This window comes from Cygnus olor, unplaced genomic scaffold, assembly GCF_009769625.2.
Source record: "Cygnus olor isolate bCygOlo1 unplaced genomic scaffold, bCygOlo1.pri.v2 scaffold_120_ctg1, whole genome shotgun sequence".
NCBI lineage: Eukaryota > Metazoa > Chordata > Aves > Anseriformes > Anatidae > Cygnus > Cygnus olor.
The window spans coordinates 24,880-44,275 of NW_024429099.1; the positions used below are offsets into that span (position 1 = coordinate 24,880).

A 19,396-nucleotide genomic window follows, 5' to 3' on the forward strand; every position below is an offset into this window, starting at 1 on the left:
GGCGGCTCGGACCGTACCAAGTGCGAGAGCGGGGGGGGAGTGACCCATGTACGTTACAGGGGGAGCCGCAGCGCCACCCCCCGCTCCCTGAGGGTAATTAAAACGGCAGATAAATCCCTGCAGAGATAAAAAGGAGATGGAGGAATTTAGGCGGAGGGGAAACGGTGAAATGACCCCTTCATTCTGTCTTCTTCCCCCCCCCCCCGCAGGGCGGCGCGTGGTGCAGGCAGGGCGGAAGTGAGGTGTCTCGCGCCGAGGCGCTTCCGGCTGAGGGAGGAGCGGCCTGAGGCGGGGGGCGCGGCGGCGGCGGCGGGGCCGGGTGAGTGGGGGAGGCTCAGAGCCTGTGTCGTGAGGGGAAAGGGGGGGGCTAGGGGGGCGGGGGAGGGTCGTGAGGGCGGTTTGGGGGGGGTTAGGGGGTGTGAGGGGCCTTTGGGGGCGCTTATGGGGGGCTGTGACAGGGAGGGGGGGGTGGGGGGGCACGTAGGTGGGAGTGGGGGGGCTTTGGGGGTGCTTGTGGGGGGTGTGGCGCAGTGGGGGGTGGTTGGGGGGCACGTGGGTAGGGATTGGGGGGTTAGGGGGTGGGGGGGGCTTTGGGGGCTCTTTTGGGGTGCTTGTGGGGGGTGTGGCGCAGTGGGGGGGTGGTGGGGGGCACGTAGATGGGGGTTGGGGGGTTAAGGGGTGTGGGGGGGCGTTGGGGGCTGTTTTGGGGCGCTTGTGGGGGGTGTGGCGCAGTGGGGGGGTGGTGGGGGGCACGTAGATGGGGATTGGGGGGTTTAGGGGGTGTGGGGGGGGCGTTGGGGGCGCTTATTGGGGGGCTGCGATGCGGAGGGGGGTGTTTGGGGCATATAGGTTGGAGTGGGGGGGCTTTGGGGGCGCTTATGGGGGCCATGACGCAGCGGGGGGGTGGTTGGGGGGCACGTAGGTAGGAATGGGGGGGGGCTGGGGGTGTGTTGGGGGCACTTACGGGGGGCTGTGACGCTTTGGGGGGAGGATGGGGGGCATAGGTAGGGCTGGGGGGGGTTTGGGGGGGGCTTACGGGGCTGAGACATGGAGGGGGGGTACGTAGATAGGAGTTGGGGGATCTGGGGGGGCTTTGGGGGGTGTTGGGGGTCTTTATGGGGGGCAGTGATACTGGGGGGGAGGTTGGGGGGTTTGTAGATGGGGGTGGGGGGTGCGTACGGGGGGGTGTAAATAGGGGTGGGGGGATATGAGGGGGTGTTGGTGGGCTTGGGGGGGGTGTTGGGGGTGTTTATGGGGGGCTGTGAGAGAAGGGGGAGTTTGGGGGGGGGGCATAGATGGGGGTGGGGGGCGCTTACGGGGGACAGCAGCCGCGGGGGGGGGAGCCCTCGCTGCCACCGAGCCCCAACCCGCCCCGATACCTCCCCAACCCCTAACTTCACGCCACGCTAACCCTTTTTTCCCCCCAAAAAATACCTTTTTCCCCCCCCCCACACCCCCCGCAGGCGGCCGGGCCGCGGAGATGCTGTGCACGGCGGCGGTGATGGCGGGGAGCCTGGCGCTCACCACGGCCGTGGTGGCGCACGCCTACTACCTCAAGCACCAGTTCTACCCCACCGTGGTTTATCTCACCAAATCCAGCCCCAGCATGGCCGTGAGTACGGGCGGGGGCCCAAAAACCACCACCCCCCCCCGGATAAAAGATTCGGGGGCAAAATCCCGCTTTTGGGGGAGAAAACGCGGAGCTGCCTCCGCCGGCGGCGCCCCCCGTCTATTTTTACGCGGGTAACGGCCGCGAAGAGCGCGAGGTTTGTTTATTTCCTGCCTCAGAAGCTTTCCCTGATGGGTTTGCTGGCGGTAATTAATTAATTAGGGGCGGTTGAGGGGAAACGAGGCCGGCGGCGGCGCGTGGAGTCACGCCTGAACGCCGTGCGGGGGCTCACTTCTGCTTTCGGGGCCCCAAAGCCGCCCTTTGCGCCCCCAAACTGCCCCCTTTTGCCCCCAAAGCCGCCCTTTGCGCCCCCAAACTGCCCCCTTTTGGCCCCAAAGCCGCCCCTTTTTCCCCCAAAAAACCTCCCCATCTCTCTTTCCCCCCGCAGGTTCTGTACATCCAGGCCTTTGTGCTGGTTTTCCTGCTGGGCAAATTCATGGGCAAGGTTTTCTTCGGGCAGCTGCGGGCGGCGGAGATGGAGGTGAGCCGAGCTTGGCCCGAAATCCTCCGATTTTGGGAGGGTTTAGGACTCCAGGGCCGAATCCTGCGGGGCCGAGGGGGACGTTAACGTGTTTTTAGGGGTTTTTATTGAATTTGGGGGGGGCTCAGAGGTGCTTTATTAGATTTTTTTCCACACTGAGGAGCAAACTTCTTAGATTTAGGGAGGATTTAGGAGTCCAGGGCTGAATCCTGCAGGGCTGTGGGGGATGTTAATGGCTTTTAGGGGTTTTTTTTGGATTTTGGGGGGCTCAGAGGTGCTTTATCAGATTTTTTTCCCACCCTGGCGAGCGAAATTCTCCAGTTTAGGGAGGGTTTAGGACTCCAGGGCTGAATCCTGCGGGGCCGAGGGGGATGTTAACGGGTTTTGGGACTTTTACTTGATTTTTTTCCCATCCTGGTGGGCTTGAGGGCACTAAATCCTCCAATTCAGGGAGAGTTTAGGACTCCAGGGCTGAATTCTGTGGGGCTGAGGGGGACGTTAACGTGTTTTTAGGGGTTTTTATTGAATTTGGGGGGGGCTCAGAGGTGCTTTATTAGATTTTTTTCCACACTGAGGAGCAAACTTCTTAGATTTAGGGAGGATTTAGGACTCCAGGGCTGAATCCTGCAGGGCTGAGGGGGATGTTAATGGCTTTTAGGGTTTTTTTTTTGGATTTTTGGGGGCTCAGAGGTGCTTTATTAGATTTTTTTCCACCCTGGGGAGCAAAATTCTTAGATTTGGGGAGGGTTTAGGACTCCAGGGCTGAATCCTGTGGGGCCGAGGGAGACGTTAACAGGTTTAGGGGGGGGTTATTTGATCTTCTTTCCATCCTGGGGACCTAAATCCTCTGACTTAGGGAGGATTTAGGATTCCAGGGATGAATTCCGTGGGGCCGAGGGGGATGTTAACGGGTCTTTGGGGTGATTTATTTGATTTTTTGGGGGTCCGGGGGCGATTGTGGGCTCCCCTGTGCGCCCTGCCAGCTCCCTTTCTCGCGCAGCACCTCCTGGAGCGCTCGTGGTACGCGGTGACGGAGACCTGCCTGGCCTTCACCGTCTTCAGGGACGACTTCAGCCCCCGCTTCGTCGCCCTCTTCACCCTCCTCCTCTTCCTCAAGTGCTTCCACTGGCTGGCCGAGGACCGGGTGGACTTCGTGAGTGGAAAACCAGGCGAAAAAGCTTGATTTTGGGGTCCGGAGGGGAGGGGTTTTTAGCGTTTTCTCCCCTTTTCCCGCAGATGGAGCGGAGCCCCAACATCTCCTGGCTCTTCCACTTCCGTATCGTGTGTGAGTGGCGCCTTTCCTCCCCCCCCCAGGGCCGGATCCTTCCCGTTCCCGGCCTGGGGGGAGCTTTGCCTCCTCCGCGGCTGGGCAGGAAAGATAATTTCGGCGCCGTATTTGCATAGGGTGGGGGGGGAAAAAAACGCATGGGGTGAGATAACGTTATCGGGGCTGCTCCGTTAACGAGGGCCCGGCTGGGGATTTAATGAGCTCTGGGGTTCGGGTGGGGAAAAGGTGTTGCAGGAGGGGTTTGGGGGGAAAATGGGGTCCCAGATGTATAGGAAAACGCTTCTTTTGGGGGAAAATGGGATCCCAGATGTATAGGAAAACGCTTTTTTGGGGGAAAATGGGGTCCCAGATGTATAGGAAAACGCTTTTTTGGGGGAAAATGGGGTCCCAGATGTATAGGAAAACGCTTCTTTTGGGGGAAAATGGGGTCCCAGATGTATAGGAAAACCCTTTTTTGGGGGAAAATGGGGTCCCAGATGTATAGGAAAACCCTTTTTTGGGGGAAAATGGGGTCTCAGATGTATAGGAAAACGCTTTTTTGGGGGAAAATGGGGTCCCAGACGCGTAGTAAAACACGTTTTTGCTTGTGGGGAAGGGATTTAGAGACCACAAATGGGCTGGGGGAGGAATTAGCGGGGGATTGGCCTTGGAAATAGGGGTTGGGGTGTGGGCAGGGGGGTTCCTAATGAGCTCACGGTGATACCAGCCTCGTTACCGACGCTAATTAACCCCGATCAGCCCCACAGGGACTGATCCCGCTGCCGCAGCGGGAGGCGTTTCGGGGCGCGATCCCTTTTCGCAGGGGCCCTGTTTGTTTCTGGCGTTTCTCCCCCAGTTTCGGGGTCCCTAACCTGCCTTTTTTTTCCCCCCACCCCCCCCTCGTCCCCCCTCTCCCCCCGCCGCAGCCCTCATGTTCCTGCTGGGGATCCTGGATTTCCTCTTCGTCAGCCACGCGTACCACAGCATCCTCACGCGGGGAGCCTCCGTCCAGCTGGTTTTCGGCTTCGAGGTAAGGCCCCCCAGCCCCGTGCCGGTCCCAAACCCCCCCCAAACTGCTCCCGGAGCCCCCCCCCCCCCCAAGCCGGTCCTGAGCCCCCGCTGCCCTCTTCGTGCCCCGCAGTACGCCATCCTCATGACCATGGTCCTCACCATCTTCATCAAGTACGTCCTGCACTCCATCGACCTGCAGAACGAGAACCCCTGGGACAGCAAAGCCGTCTACATGCTGTACACGGAGCTCTTCACGGGTACGCCGGGCTCCCGCCGTCCTTTTCCTCCTTTCCTCCCCGATTTACGGGGTTTTCTACCCCCTTACAATCCCGTTTGCCGCCTCGTTGGGTTTTATCGGTGGTAGCAGCAGCGGGATTTGTGCTCGGGGGCGGGTGACGAGGTGGAACAAGCCCCCAGATCGCCTCCTAAACCGCCTTTGGGGTCCCGTCCCGCTTCCCCCACCCCACAACTATTTAAAACCCGTCCCTAACTTGCTTTTTTCCCCCCGCCAGGTTTCATCAAAGTCCTCCTCTACATGGCCTTCATGACCATCATGATCAAAGTGCACACCTTCCCCCTCTTCGCCATCCGCCCCATGTACCTGGCCATGAGGTGAGCGCCTTCGGGGCGGCTTTCGGGGCCGGGACGCCTCCTTCGTGACCCCGAATTCGTCCCCGTTTCCTCGCAGGCAGTTCAAGAAAGCCGTGACCGACGCCATCATGTCCCGCCGCGCCATCCGCAACATGAACACGCTGTGAGTAGCGCGCGGAGCCGCCGGCGTGCTTGGTTTGGGGCCGAAAAATGAGGCGGGGGAGGGTTTTGGGGGAAAACAACTCGTTCTTACCACGAGAAGGGGGGGGTAGGAAGAACTTGGAAGTTGGGGATCTCTTTTGGAGAGACCTCGGAGGGAGAAAGAGGTTGGGGATGCCCTTAAGTCCCCCTTGGAGAGACCTTGTAGGGTTGTGGGTCCTGCGAAATTCCCCTTGGAAAGATCTTATAGGGAGAAAGGGGTTGCAGAATCCCTTAAATCCCCCTTATAGGGGAAAAAGGGGTTGTGGATGCCCTTAAATCTCCCTTGGAGAGACCTTGTAGGGTTGTGGGTCCTGTGAAATCCCCCTTGGAAAGATCTTACAGGGAGAAAAGGGTTGCAGAATCCCTTAAATCCTCCTTGGAGAGACTTTGTAGGGAGAAAAGGGGTTATGGACGCTCTTAAATTCCCCCTTGGGAAGACCTTGTAGGGTTGTGGATCCCGTGAAATCCCCCTGGGAAAGATTTTATAGGGACGAAGAGGTTGCAGAATCCCTTAAATCCCCTTTATAGGGGAAAATGGGGCTGTGGATGCCCTTAAATCCCTGTTGGAGAGATTATATATGGAGAAAGGGGTTAAAAGGTGCCCTTAAATCCCCCTCGGAGAGACCTTATAGGGTTGTGGATCCCATGAAATCCCCCTTGGAAAGATCTTATAGGGAGAAAGGGGTTGCAGGTGCTCTTGAATCCCCCTTACCGAGACCTTATGGGGAAAAAGGGTTTGTGGATCCCCTTAAATCCCCCTTGGAGAGAACTTACAGGGGAAAAAGGGTTTGTGGATCCCCTTAAATCCCCCTTAGAGAGACTTTATAGGGAAAACCTCTTTGCAGACACCCCGAAAGCTTCATTTCAGCCACAAACCCCTGGAGACCGCCGCGGGGGGGGGGGCCGTTCCCGGTCCCTTTTCCCCCAGATCTTTCCCCGTAACCCCTTTTCCCCCGCAGCTACCCCGACGCCACCCCGGAGGAGCTGCAGGCCGTGGACAACGTCTGCATCATCTGCCGCGAGGAGATGGTGACGGGCGCCAAGCGCCTGCCCTGCAACCACATCTTCCACACCAGGTGGGGGCCCAAAGGACACCGGGGGCAAAGGTTTGGGGTCTGGGGGGTGGGATTCGTCCCACAGGACGAAGGTTTGGGGTCTGGGGGGGTGTTATTTGTCATGCAGGACAAAGATTTGGGGTTTGGCGGGTGTTATTCATCACACAGGAGAAAGATTTGGGGTTCGGGGGGTGCTATTCATCACATCGGTCAAAGGTTTGGGGTCCGGGGGGCGTTGTTTGCCCCCCGGGACGAAGGTTTGGGGTCTGGGGGGTGTTATTTGTCATGCAGGACAAAAAAAATGGGGTCTGGGGAGTGTTATTCGTCATACAAGACAAAGTTTTGGGGTCAGGGGGGTGCTATTCATCACGTTGGTCAAAGATTTGGGGTCTTGGGGGTGGGATTTGTCCCACAGGACAAAGGTTTGGGGTCAGGGGGGTGTTACTCGTCGTGCTGCACAAAAAAGTGTGGGGTTTAGGGGGTGTTATTTATCACCCTGGTCAAAGATTTGGGGTCTAGGTTGTGCGATTCATCCCGCAGGACAATGATTTGGGGCCGGGGGGTGTTATTTGTCATGCTGGACAAGAAATTTGGGGTTTAGAGGGTGTTATTCACCACTCAGGGCAAAGGTTTGGGGCTTGGGGTGTGTTGTTTGTCACCCTGGTCAAAGATTTGGGGTCTGCAGGGTGTTATTTGTCACATAGGACAAGGATTTGGGGTCAGGGGGATGTTACTTGTCGCCCTGGACAAAGATTTGGGTTCTGGGTGTGCGTTATTCATCCCACAGGACAAAGATTTGGGGTCAAGGGGGTGTTATTCACCACGCTGGACAAAAATATGGGGTCGTGGGGGTGTTATTTGTCAGGCAGGACAAGGATTTGGGGTTTGGGGAGTGCTATTTGACACCCTGAACAAAGACTTGGGGTCCAGGGGGGTGTGATTCATCCCACAGGAGAGAAGTTTGGGATTTGGGGGGTGTTATTTGTCACGCAGGACAAAAAAATGGGATTTAGAGGGTGTTATTCACCACTCAGGACAAAGATTTGGGGTTTGGGGAGTGTTACTTGACACCCTGAACGAAGATTTGGGATCCAGGGGGGTGTGATTCATCCCCCAGGACAAAGATTTGGGGTTTGGGGGAGGTGATTCACCGCTCCGGACAAAAATTTGGGGTCTGGGTGGTGTTATTTGTCTCGCCGGTCAAAAATACGGGGTCGGGGGCTGTAACTTTGGGGCCGGGGGCTGGTAAACCCCTAAATCCCGCTGTCTTTCCCCGCCAGCTGCCTGCGGTCGTGGTTCCAGCGGCAGCAGACGTGCCCCACGTGCCGCATGGACGTGCTCCGCGCCTCCCTCCCCGCGCAGCCCCCCCCGGAGCCCCCCGAGCAGCCGCAGCCCCCGCCGCAGACCCCGCCGGCGCCGCAGCCCCCGAACTGTGAGCATCAGCGCCCCCAAAATGGGGAAAGTCTGCCCCAAAGAGGGAAAAAAACGGCCCCAAAAAGGAAAATCTCGCCCCAAAGAGGGGAAAATGAGCCCCCAAAAAGGGAAAACCCACCCCAGAAAGGAAAAACGTGCCCCAAAAAAGAGGAAAACCTACCCCACAAAGGGAAAACGTGCCCCAGAAAGGAAAAAAGTGCTCCAAAAAAGGGGAAAACACACCCCAGAAAGGGAAAATGTGCCCCAAAAAAGGGAAAAAGCCATCCTGAAAAAGGAAAAACTCACCCCAGAAAGGAAAAAAGCAGCTCCCAAAAAGGGAAAAGCTGGTCCTGAAAGGAGAAACCGTGCCCCCAAAAAATAAAAACGTGCCCCAAAAAGGGAAAACAGGTCCCCAAAAAGGGAAAAGCCGCCCCAGAAAGGAAAAAAGTGCCCCCCAAAAAAGGGAAAACACCCCAAACAAGGGGGAAAAGCCACCCCAGAAAGAAAACCCACACCCAAAACCACGGCTTTTTGCTTCTGGGATGCCCCAAAACTGTAGGATTTCAGCCTGGTTTTTGGGAAACTATAAGGGAACATCAAACCTACACCTTCAGGCAGTCGTTTTAAAGCAATTTCGGGGTATTTTGGCTCCGATTTCTCTTCTCCCCCAGTCCCGCAGGGGATGCTGCCGCCCTTTCCCCCGGGCATGTTCCCCTTCTGGCCCCAAAAAGGGAAAAAATGGCCCCAAAAAGGGAAAAAATGGCCCCAAAAAGGGAAAAATGACCCCAAAAAGGGAAAAAACGATCCCAAAAAGAAACCCGACACCCAAAACCATGGCTTTTCGCTTTCGGGGTGCCCCAAAACTGTAGGATTTCAGCCTGATTTTGGGGAAACTCGAAGCCAGCATCGAACCTGCGCCTGCAGCCGACCGTTTTAAGGGAATTTTGGGGTGTTTTGGCTGATTTCTCTCTCTTTTCCCTCAGTCCCGCAGGGGATGCTGCCGCCCTTTCCCCCGGGCATGTTCCCCTTCTGGCCCCCCGTGGGGCCCTTCCCTCCCGCCCCCAACGGCTCCGAAAACCCGGCTCCGAGCCCCGCTGCCGCTTCAGGTGAGCCCCACCCCTCTCCCCACCCTGATTTTGGGGGCAAATCTTCCATTTCCCACCCCGTTCACCGCATTTTTTTTTAACCCCTTAGCTCCCAGAGCCGCCGACGCCTCCGCCCTTCCCCTCCCGCCCCCGTGGCTGGCGATGCCGTGGCCTCCACTTTTCGGTAAGCCTCCGGTTGAGTTTTTAGGGGATTTTGGGGTGGTTTTTGGTGGTTTTTTTTCTTTGTCCTTCACCGGCGGACCCCCGCAGGGTTCCCCCCGATGCCGGTGCCCCCCGCGGGCTTCGCGGGGCTGACGGCGGAGGAGCTGCGGGCGCTGGAGGGCCACGAGCGGCAGCACGTGGAGGCGCGGCTGCGGTGCCTGCGGGACATCCACACGCTGCTGGACGCCGCCATGCTGCAGATCAACCAGTACCTGAGCGTGCTGGCGGCGCTGGGGTAGGGCCGGGGGGGGGATTGGGGGTCGGGGGGGGGGTTGGGGGGAAATGGGGGGGATTTGGGGGGTTTGGGGGCTTTGGGGGGGGCTAGGAGGGGGTTTGGGGGGGGAAATGGGGGGGGGGTTGGGGGGGCTGGGAGGGGGTTTGGGGGGGGGAAATGGGGGATTTGGGGGGGTTGGGGGGGAAATGGGGGATTTGGGGGGTTTGGGGGGGCTGGGAGGGGGTTTGGGGGGGAAATGGGGGGAATTTGGGGGGTTTGGGGGGGCTGGGAGGGGGTTTGGAGGGGAAATGGGGGGAATTTGGGGGGGTTGGGGGGGAAATGGGGGGGGTTGGGGGGGAAATGGGGGGAATTTGGGGGGGTTGGGGGGGAAATGGGGGGGTTTGGGGGGGCTGGGAGGGGGTTTGGGGGGGAAATGGGGGGAATTTGGGGGGGTTGGGGGGGAATTTGGGGGGTTTGGGGGGGAAATGGGGGGGATTTGGGGGGTTTGGGGGGGCTGGGAGGGGGTTTGGGGGGGAAATGGGGGGGTTTGAGGGGGAAATGGGGGGTTTGGGGGGTTTGGGGGGGCTGGGAGGGGGATTTGGGGGGGAAATGGGGATTTGGGGGGTTTGGGGGCTTTGGGGGGGGCTGGGAGGCGGGTTGGGGGGGAAATGGGGGGAATTCGGGGGCTTGGGGGGGGAAATGGGGGGAATTTGGGGGCTTTGGGGGGGGCTGGGAGGGGGGTTGGGGTAAATGGGGGGGAATTTGGGGGCTTTGGGGGGAAATGGGGGGAATTTGGGGGGTTTGGAGGGGCTGGGAGGGGGGTTGGGGGGGAAATGGGGATTTGGGGGATTTGGAGGGTTTGGGGAGGCTGGGAGGGGGGTTTGGGGGGGAAATGGGGGTGTGGGGTGGGGTTGGGGGGGAAATGGGGATTTGGGGGGTTTGGGGGGCTGGGAGGGGGTTTGGGGGCTGGGAGGGGGTTTGGGGGCTGGGAGGGGGGTTGGGGGCTGGGAGGGGGGTTGGGGGGGATTGGGGGGGTTGGGGGAGCTGGGAGGGTGTTTGGGAGGGGAAATGGGACTGGGAGGGGATTGGGGGGGCTGGGAGGGGGGTTGGGGGGGATTGGGGGGGTTGGGGGGGGCTGGGAGGGGGTTTGGGGGGAATGATGGGGTTGGGAGGTGGGGAGGGGGGGATTTGGGGGGGAAAGGGGGGAAGATCCATTGGGGTGTAATTGGGGGGGAAGGGGAGGGGGTTTGGGGTCTGGGGGGATGGTGGGGGGATTGGGGGGAATTGGGGGGTGGGGGATTTGGGGGGGAAATTCGGGGGGAATTGGGGGTGAAAGGGGGGTTGGGGGGAAATTGGAGGGGAAAGGCTGGATTGGGGGAAATTGGGGGGGAAATTGGGGGTTTGGGGAGGAAAGGGGGGGGTGGGGAGAAATTGGGGGAAATGGGTAGGGGGAAGAAGAAGAAATTGGGGAAGGGGAAAATTGGGGAGGAAAAGGGAAAAATTGGGAAAGGGGAAATGGGGGGGGGGAGCGAGGCGGCCCCTCGCAGCCCAAAAGCCATTTTGGGGGGTTTCCTTTTTAACCTTTTCTCCCCATTTTCTCCCCCCAGGCCCCCCCGGCCCCCCACCGCTGCCCCCCAACCCCCCACCACCACGGAGCCCGGTGCCCCCTCGCCCCCCGCCGAGCCCAGCTCCTCCGGTGCGTGACTTTGGCGGGAATCGGGTCTCAGACCGGGTTTGGAATCGGGTCTCAGACCGGGTTCCAGACCGGGTTTGGAATCGGGTCTGGAATCGGGTCTCAGACCGGGTTTGGAATCGGGTCTCAGACCAGGTTCCAGACCGGGTTTGGAATCAGGTCTCAGACCGGGTTTGGAATTGGGTTTGGAATCGGGTTTCAGACCGGGTTCTAGACCAGGTTTGGAATCGGGTTCCAGACTGGGTTCCAGACCGGGTTTGGAATCGGGTCTGGAATCGGGTCTCAGACCAGGTTTGGAATTGGGTTTGGAATCGGGTTTCAGACCGGGTTCTAGACCAGGTTTGGAATCGGGTTCCAGACCGGGTTTGGAATCAGGTCTGGAATCGGGTTCCAGACCGGGTTTGGAATTGGGTCTCAGACCAGGTTTGGAATCGGGTTCCAGACCGGGTTTGGAACCGGGAGCTAACGGGTCCCTTTCCTCCCTTGCCCCCTCCCCCCAGATCCCCCGGGCCCCTCAGGCGCCGAAGGCTTCACCCCCCGCCCCGAGGAGGAGGAAGAGGAGGACGAGGAGGAGGAGGCCGAAGGCTCACCCGCGCCCGGTGAACCCGACACGGCCGAGCTGCGCCGCCGCCGCCTGCGGAAACTGGGGGCGCCGGCCCCGGCCCCCTCCCTCTGACGGCCCCGGCCTCCCTTTTGGAGACCCCCCCCCCCCCCCCCCCGCCCCGGAGGCCGCTGACGCCCTCGGCCTCCATTTTGGGGACGCTCAGAGGCCGCCGCTCCCCTCGGCCTCCGTTTTGGGGGGACCCTCGGAGGGCCGCTGCCCCCCTTCTCCTCTGTTTTGGGGGGGGTGGGGGGGGGGCCTGGAAGCCGCCGCTCCCCTCGGCCTCCGTTTTAGGGACCCTTGGAGGCTGCCCCTCCCCCTCGTCCCCTCCGTTTTGGGGGCCCTTGGAGGCCGCTGTCCCCCTCGGCCTCCCTTTCGGAGACCCCCCGAGGCCTCCTCTCCCCTCGCCCTCCATTTTGGAGCCCCCCCACGAGCCGCCCGCGCCCCCTTTTCCCCCACTTTTCAACCGCCCCCCCCCCCCCCCCCCCCCAAAAAAAAAAAAGCAATCCGGAGGCTCACGGCCTCCCCTTTGGGGGAGTTCCCTCAGCAGCGCCCCCTGACCCGTTTTCGCCCATTTTCACCCCATTTTTCTCTACCTCCGGATGTGGGACGGGGTTCGGTTATGAAAACACCGTCCCCCTTTGAAATTGCTCAAAACCTCGTGGTTTTAACCCGGTTTCCTTCTCGGGTCCCCCCCCGGCGGCTCTCAACCCCCCCCCCCCCCCAGTTTTGGGGTCAAACCCTAAAGCTTTGAGCCATTTGGGATTTTGGGGTGCTTTCCGCCCCCCTCCTTGCAGTATTAACCCTTTATCCTCGGGACAGCCCCGGGGGGGGGGGGTTGGGGGCGTTTCACCCCCTCGTGGCCCCAAAATGTGGGGTTTTCACCCCGTTTTCCCCCCGGGGAGGCGACCCCGGCCGCAAACCCCGTTGGCCCTCGCCCTTCAGTGCCTCTTCGAACCGAGCGGGCTTCCAGGAGCCCCAAAATCTCAGGGAAAAACGGGGGCCGGGGGGGGGGAGTGGGGCCCGGGGTGGAATTTGGGGCTCGTTCAGGCGAAATCGGGCAATAACGAGGCGGGAGTTGGTCTTTTAATCCTTTTTTTTTTTTTTTTTTTTTTTAATTTGGAGTGGAAATGGCGGAGCTGCGGCCGGTCGAGGATTTTTGGGGTGGGTTCCTCGGGGTTTTCCTTCGTTTCGGGGCGGGTTTGAAAAGGGGAGCAAAGGAGGGGGGTTGCAAAGGGGGGCATCTGGCCCCCAAAACGCCCCCTTTAACCCCAAAACCCTTCCTTTTGACCCTAAAGCCCCTCGTTTTGGCCCCAAATCCCTCCTTTGTGACCCTGAAACTCCTCCTCGTGACCCTAAAATCCCTCCTTTTCACCCCAAACTTTTTTTTGACCCCGAAACCCATCCCTTGTCCCCAGAGTCCCTCCGTTTGACCCTAAATCAGCCCATTTTGCCCCCAAGATCCCTCTTTGTCATCCCAAAACCGCTCCCCTTCGGTCCCAAATCCCTTTTTTTGACCCCAAACCCCTCCTTTTGACCCCCGAAACGCCCCGTTTTGACCCCAAATCCCCTCCTCTTCACCCTAAAACCCCTCCCTTTGACCCTAAGCTCCTACTTTTCACCCTAACCCCCCCCTTTCACCCCCAAGCCCTCCCTTTGACCCCAAACCCCCTCCTTTTCGCCCCCAAAACCGCCCCCTTTGACCCCAAACCCCCTCCTTTTCGCCCCCCAAACCGCCCCCTTTGGCCCCAAAGCCGCTCCGTTTGACCCCAAACCCCCTCCTTTTCGCCCCAAAACCCGCCCCCGTTAACTCACCCAGCCCCCCCTCTCCCGCCGCGGCGGGTTAATTATTTAATTTGTAAATAGTGTACACATTTGTAAGAGCTTAATTGTACATAGGCGGAATAAAGGCTGCAGGACAAGTCCTCCACGGGCCGCTCTGCTCACTCACCCCCTAATGCTTCCCTATGGCCGTCTCTATGGTTGGCGCCCAGCTCCGGGCCCTTCTAGCCTCGCTTCCGGCCTCGCCTCTATGGTGTCGCATCTCTATGGTGATCTCTGTGCACCGCGGGTCCTCCAAGGGGGGCAGGAGGGCCGCTGGGCGCGGCCGCTCTGGGCAGCCGCCTCGGTGGTTCCGCCCGGAGCCTTGCGCGCCGCGCATGCGCCGTGGGGGAGGGGGGGGCAGCGAAATGGCGGCGGAGGGGCCTGAGGCGCCCGGGAGCGCTCAGGGGGCGCTGGGGGACGGCGACGGCGGCGGGGGGGGCACCGGTGAGGGACGGGGGGGTTATGGGGGATTTTATGGGGTTTGGGGGGGGGATAGGGAGGGTTTGTGAGGGGATTGGGGGGGGCATGAGGGGGCCTTGAGGTGGGTTGGGGGTTTTATGGGGTTTGGGGGGATTTATGAAGGGATTTATGGGGCTGGGGGGTTTACGGGGGGCCTTGAGGTGGGTTGGGGGGGGCTTCTGGGGGTTTTATAGGGTTGGGGGGTGTTGGGGGGGGGCTGTGGGGTTTGGGGGGGATTTTATGGGGTTTATGAGGGAAATTATGGGGCTGGGGGGTGGTTGGGGGGGGCCCTTATGGGGATTTTATGGGGTTTGTGGGGGTTATGGGGGAGCTGTGGGGTTGGGGGGGGCTTTGTGGTGGGTTAGAGGGGGTTATGAGGGGGTTTATAAGGTCTGGGGGGATTTTATGGGGTTTGGGGGGATATGGAGGGTTTGTGAGGGGATTTGGGGGGGATTATGGGGGGGCCTTGAGGTGCGCTGGGGGGGCTTATGAGGGGTTACGGGGGTCTTTGGGGTGGGTTGGGGGGGGTTTATGGGGCTGGGGGGATTAAGAGGGGATGCTTTGGGGGGTTATGGGGGGTCTGGGGGGTTACGGTATTGGTTAGGAGCGGTTATGGGTTTTGGTGGGGGTTTGGGGGGGTTATGAGGGTAGGTTGGGGCGTGGGGGGGTCTGTGGGGAGGGTAAGGGGGGGTTATGGGATGGGGGGAGCTATGGGGCAGTTTGGGGGGGGTTGTGGGGCGGTTTAGGGTGGTGTGTGAGATAAGTTTGGAGGTTATGGGGTGGGGGAGTTATGGGGTTGATTGGAGCTCGGGGGGGCTGCGGGGTAGGTTGGGGGGAACATTGGGGCTGGGGAACTGGGGGGGGTTGGGGGGGTTATGGGGTTGGGGGGGGGGGGGTTCCAAAGCTGAGCGTTATGGGGCTGGGGGAGTTCTGTAGTGTTTATGGGGCAGCAACAGGGGCTGCGCTGATAAACAGCGGGGAAACAATCCTGGGGGGAGCCCTAATTGGGCGGGGGGGCACCCCAAACCCTTTTCTTAACCCTATTTCCCCCCCCCCGCAGCCCCCGTGGCGGAGCTGCCGCCCCCCGAGCCCAGCAGCACCGAGGATGAGCGCGGCGCCGGCCCCGACCCCCAGAGCTGCAACGGCGCCGCCGCCGCCCCCCCCGAGCCCGAGGAGCCCCCTCCGGCCCTTCCCGAGGCCCCCCCCGGCCCCCCAGGACCCCGAGCCCCCCGCGGACGAGGCCGCCCCCGGTTACCCCCCGGACTTCGAGAAGTTCTGGCGGGCGGCGCGCGACAACCCCCACGACTTCACCGCCTGGACCGAGCTGCTGCAGTACGTCGAGCAGGAGGTGGGCAAAGCTTGGGGCAAAAAGCTCGTTAGTACCCTAATTAACACCGCCCGGGGCGCCCACCCCATTAAAAATTTCATTAAAACGCGCTACGAGGTGGTGGCCCCGTTAAATCTTCGTTTAAGTTCTCTCGGAGTTTCCAGTCCTATTAAATTTTCGTTAAAACTTTCTGCTGCTTTCCAATCCTATTAAATCTTGGTTAAAATCCCCCATTAATTTCAAGTTTGGTTAAATTTTCATTCAAGTTTTGAATTTTAAGCCCCGTTAAATCTTAATTAAAAGTCTTGGAGTTTCCAGCCCCATTAAATCTGCACTAAAATTCGTTATTAGTTTCTACTCCTGTTAAATCTTCATTATAATTCTCCGTTACTTTCCAATCCTATAAAGTCTTCGTTAAAGCTCTTCGTTAGTTTCAAGTTTTGTTAAATTTTCATTCAAATTTGGAATTTTCAGCCCCGTTAAGTCTTCATTAAAACTCTGAGTTTCTAGCACCATTAAATCTTCATTAAAACTCCCCCATTATTTTCCAATCCTATTACATTCTCGTTAAAATTCCCCATTAGTTTCCAGTTTTGTAAAATTTTCATTAAATTTTTGAGTTTTCAGCATCATTAAATCTTACGTAAAACTTTTTTTGGAGCTTCCAGTCCCATCAAATATTCGTTAAATCTTCTCCTGATTTTCCAGTCCTATTAAATCTTCATTAAAATTGTCCGTTAGTTTCTAGCCCCATTAAATTTTCGTTAAAATTCTGAGTTTTCAGCCCCATTAAATCTTCGTTAAAACTCTCTTTGCGTTTCTGGTCATACTAAATTTTCATTAAATCTTTTTATTAGTTGCTTGTCCTATTAAATCCTCGTTAAAATTCTCTATTCGTTTCCAATTTTGTTAAATTTTCGTTAAAATTCTGAATTTTCATCCCTGTTAAATCTTCATTGGAACTCTGAGTTTCCCATTCTATTAAATGTTCATTCAAACTCTTTATTAGTTTCCAGTCCTATTAAATCCTTGTTAAAATTCTCTGTTAGTTTCCAGTTTTCTTAAATTTTCATTAAAATTCTGAATTTTCAGCCCTGTTAAATCTTAATTAAATCTCTCCTTGGGTTTTTAGTTCTATTAAATTTTCTTTAAAACGCTTCGTTAGTTTGTAGTCTATTAAATCTTTGTTAAAATTTTCTATTAGTTCCCCGTCCTATAAAATGTTTGTTAAAGTTCTCCATTAGTTTCAAGTTTTGTTAAATTTGCATTCAAATTTGGAATTTTCAGCCCTGTTAAATCTTCATTAAAACTTTCTTTGAGTTTCCAGCCCCGTTAAATCCTTGTTAAAACTCTCCATTATTTTCCAGTCCTATTAAATGCTCATTAAAATTTCCCATTAGTTTTCAGTTTTGTAAAATTTTCATTAAAATTTTGACTTTTCAGCCCCATTAAATCTTAATTAAAACTTCCTTGGAGTTTCCAGTCCCGTTAAATATTCATTAAAACTTTTTGTGAGTTTCCAGTCCTATTAAATCTTCATTTAAACTCTTCTTGAGTTTCCAGCCGCGTTAAATCTTTGTTAAAATTCTCCGTTAGTTTCCAATCCTATTAAATTTTCATTAAAATTCTCCATTAGTTTTTAGCCTTGCTAAATTTTCATTAAAATTCTGAGTTTCCAGCCCCGTTAAAACCCCATTTAAAAAAAAAAAAAAACGTTAAAAAAACCCCGTTAAAGCCCCATTCCACCATCCCATTAAACCTTTGTTAAAACTAACGCCCCCCATTAAAGTTGGAGTAAAAATCAATTTTCATCCCAATTAAAACTTAATTAAAGGTTTTCGTGAGCCTTTTCCTTATCAAATCTTCATTAAAATTCTCCCTTAATTTCTAGCCCCGTTAAGTCTTCATTAAAACTCCCCGTTATTTTCCAGCCTTCGTTAAAGCTTCCGTTGTGCCTTAAACCTTATTAAAACCCTTCCCAAGCCTCCACCCCATTAAAACTTCATTAAAACTCTCCCCAGGCCACTGCCCCGGGGGAAATTAACGTTAAAACGTTAAAAACGTTCATTAAAATGTTAATTAAACCTTGCTCTGAGTCCGTGCTCTGTTAAATTTTCATAAAAACATTCTGTTAAAACTCACGCCAAATAAAAATCCCATTGAAATTTAAATTAAAAATCATTTTAATATGCTGTTTGTGTTAAAATTTGGTTAAAATTCATTTTAATCTGATTATAATTAACTTTAATCTGCTACAAAAACCCATGATATTGTCAGAAACTGCCTCGAAAATTCATTTTAAGACACAGTTTGGCTTGAAATTTGGATAAAATTCATTTTAATATGCTAAGAAAAGCCACGATATTGTCAGAAACTGCCTTGAAAATACATCTTAAGGCACTGGCTTGAAATTTGGTTAAAATTCGTTTTAATCTGGTTATAATTAACTTTAATTTGCTCCAAAAACCCGCGATATTGTCAGAAGCTGCCTCGAAAATTGATTTTAAGGCGCCATTTGGCTTGAAATTTGGTTAAAATTTGTTTTAATGCTACAAAAACCTGCAATATTGTCAGAAACTGCTTCAAAATCCATTTTAAGGCACCATTTGGGTTAAAATTTGGTTAAAATTCATTTTAATTTGGTTATAATTAACTTTAACGTGCTCTGAAAACCTGCGATGTTGTCAGAAGCTGCCTCGAAAATTGATTTTAAGGCGCCGTTTGGGTTAAAATTTGGTTAAAATTTGTTTTAATGTCCTACAAAAAAGCATGATATTGTCAGAAGCTGCCTCAAAATTCATTTTAAGAGGCAGTTTGGGTTAATGTTTGGTGAAAATTCATTTTAATCTGGTTAAAATTAACTTTAATCTGCTCTGAAAACTCACGATGCTATTGGAAACTCCCTCAAAAATCCATTTTAAGACACCATTTGGCTTGAAATTTGGTTAAAACTTGTTTTAATGCTACAAAAACCTGCAATATTGTCAGAAACTGCCTCGAAAATGGATTTTAAGGCGCCGTTTGGGTTAAAATTTGGTTAAAATTTGTTTTAATGTCCTACAAAAAAGCATGATATTGTCAGAAGCTGCCTCAAAATTCATTTTAAGGCACCGTTTGGGTTAAAATTTGGTTAAAATTCATTTTAATTTGGTTATAATTAACCTTAGTGTGCTCCGAAAACCCGCGATGTTGTCAGAAGCTGCCTCAAAATTCATTTTAAGGCGCCCTTTGGGTTAAAATTTGGTTAAAACTCACTTTAATCTGGTTATAATTAACTTTAACGTGCTCTGAAAACCTGCGATATTGTCAGAAACCGCCTGGAAAATTCATCTTAAGGCGCCCTTTGGGTTAAAATTCGGTTACAACAAACCGCAGTCGTTTCCGAGCCTCGCGGTGTTGTCCGAAAAGGCCCCTTTTCGCCCCAAACCCCCTCTCCCCCCCCCCGCAGAACCACCTGCCGGCCGCCCGCAAGGCTTTCGACGCCTTTTTCTCGCACTACCCGTACTGCTACGGCTACTGGAAGAAGTACGCCGACATGGAGCGCCGCTTCCACTGCGGGCCCGAGACCGAGGAGGTGCGCGGGGTCCCGGGCAGGGGGGGGTTCGGGGGGCGCGCGGGGATTTTGTCACGGTTTTGGGGTCCTCAGGGTGTTTTGGGGTGCTACACGCTGCTTTTGTCACAAGTTTGGGGTGCTACACGTTGATTTTGCCATGATTTTGGGGTCCCCAAGGTGTGTTGGGGTGCTACACGCTGCTTTTGCTTTGATTTTGCCCCAATTTTGGGGTCCCCGAGGCGTTTTGGGGTGCTACACGCTGCTTTTGCATTGATTTTGCCACGGTTTTAGGGTCCTCAGGGTGTTTTGGGGTGCTACACACTGATTTTGGGTTGATTTTGCCACAATTTTGGGGTCCCCAAGGCATTGCGGGGTGCTATACGCTGCTTTTGGGTTGGTTTTGCCACAATTTTGTGGTCTCCGAGATGTTTTGGGGTGCTACACGCTGCTTTAATCACAAGTTTGGGGTGCTACACATTGAATTCTGCCACTATTTTGGGGTTCCTGAGGCGTTTTGGGGTGCTACACACTGCTTTTGCTTTGATTTTGCCCCAATTTTGGGGTCCCTGAGGTTTTTTGGGGTGCTACACATTAGTTTGGCATTGATTTTTGGCATGATTTTGGGGTCCCCGAGGCATTTTGGGGTGCTACACGCTGCTTTTGCTTTGATTTTGCCCCAATTTTGGGGTCCCCGAGGCGTTTTGGGGTGCTACACGCTGCTTTTGCATTG

At 55.4% G+C, this 19,396-nt stretch overlaps 2 protein-coding genes across 3 annotated transcripts; both read left to right on the forward strand.

The window, feature by feature from the left end:
• The first annotated feature begins 181 nt into the window (after positions 1-181).
• Positions 182-11,971, forward strand: SYVN1 (synoviolin 1). The gene is made up of 16 exons (XM_040543592.1): positions 182-319; positions 1,464-1,612; positions 2,058-2,150; positions 3,151-3,303; positions 3,387-3,435; positions 4,344-4,447; positions 4,559-4,685; positions 4,941-5,040; positions 5,117-5,182; positions 6,180-6,296; positions 7,556-7,707; positions 8,672-8,794; positions 8,883-8,957; positions 9,044-9,230; positions 10,817-10,905; positions 11,403-11,971. The coding sequence occupies exons 2-16, from the start codon at positions 1,481-1,483 to the stop codon at positions 11,576-11,578; spliced, it is 1,743 nt and encodes a 580-aa protein (XP_040399526.1). The 5' UTR covers positions 182-319; positions 1,464-1,480; the 3' UTR covers positions 11,579-11,971.
• A 1,297-nt stretch (positions 11,972-13,268) lies between these two features.
• On the forward strand, positions 13,269-19,157 carry LOC121063228 (pre-mRNA-processing factor 39-like). Of its 2 annotated transcripts, none has more exons than XM_040543594.1 (3): positions 13,269-13,538; positions 14,847-15,134; positions 18,562-19,157. In XM_040543594.1, exons 1-3 carry the CDS (start codon positions 13,461-13,463, stop codon positions 18,814-18,816), a joined length of 621 nt encoding a protein of 206 aa, XP_040399528.1. In that variant the 5' UTR covers positions 13,269-13,460; the 3' UTR covers positions 18,817-19,157. The 2 variants fall into 2 exon arrangements, with proteins under 2 accessions (XP_040399528.1, XP_040399529.1); XM_040543595.1 differs by lacking the exon at positions 13,269-13,538 and adding an exon at positions 13,670-13,771 and having other exon boundaries at positions 18,562-19,156.
• Positions 19,158-19,396: the final 239 nt, after the last annotated feature.

What these genes read in the sequence shown, in the direction of transcription:
- SYVN1 (XM_040543592.1), top strand. Translation starts at nt 1,481, where the DNA reads ATGCTGTGCACGGCGGCGGTGATGGCGGGGAGCCTGGCGCTCACCACG. An exon ending in AATCCAGCCCCAGCATGGCC is followed by an intron (nt 1,613 to 2,057) that starts GTGAGTACGGGC and finishes TTCCCCCCGCAG; the next exon opens with GTTCTGTACATCCAGGCCTT. An exon ending in GGCGCCGCAGCCCCCGAACT is followed by an intron (nt 7,708 to 8,671) that starts GTGAGCATCAGC and finishes CTTTTCCCTCAG; the next exon opens with TCCCGCAGGGGATGCTGCCG.
- LOC121063228 (XM_040543594.1), top strand. Translation starts at nt 13,461, where the DNA reads ATGCTTCCCTATGGCCGTCTCTATGGTTGGCGCCCAGCTCCGGGCCCT. An exon ending in CTTCCGGCCTCGCCTCTATG is followed by an intron (nt 13,539 to 14,846) that starts GTGTCGCATCTC and finishes CCCCCCCCGCAG; the next exon opens with CCCCCGTGGCGGAGCTGCCG. An exon ending in TGCAGTACGTCGAGCAGGAG is followed by an intron (nt 15,135 to 18,561) that starts GTGGGCAAAGCT and finishes CCCCCCCCGCAG; the next exon opens with AACCACCTGCCGGCCGCCCG.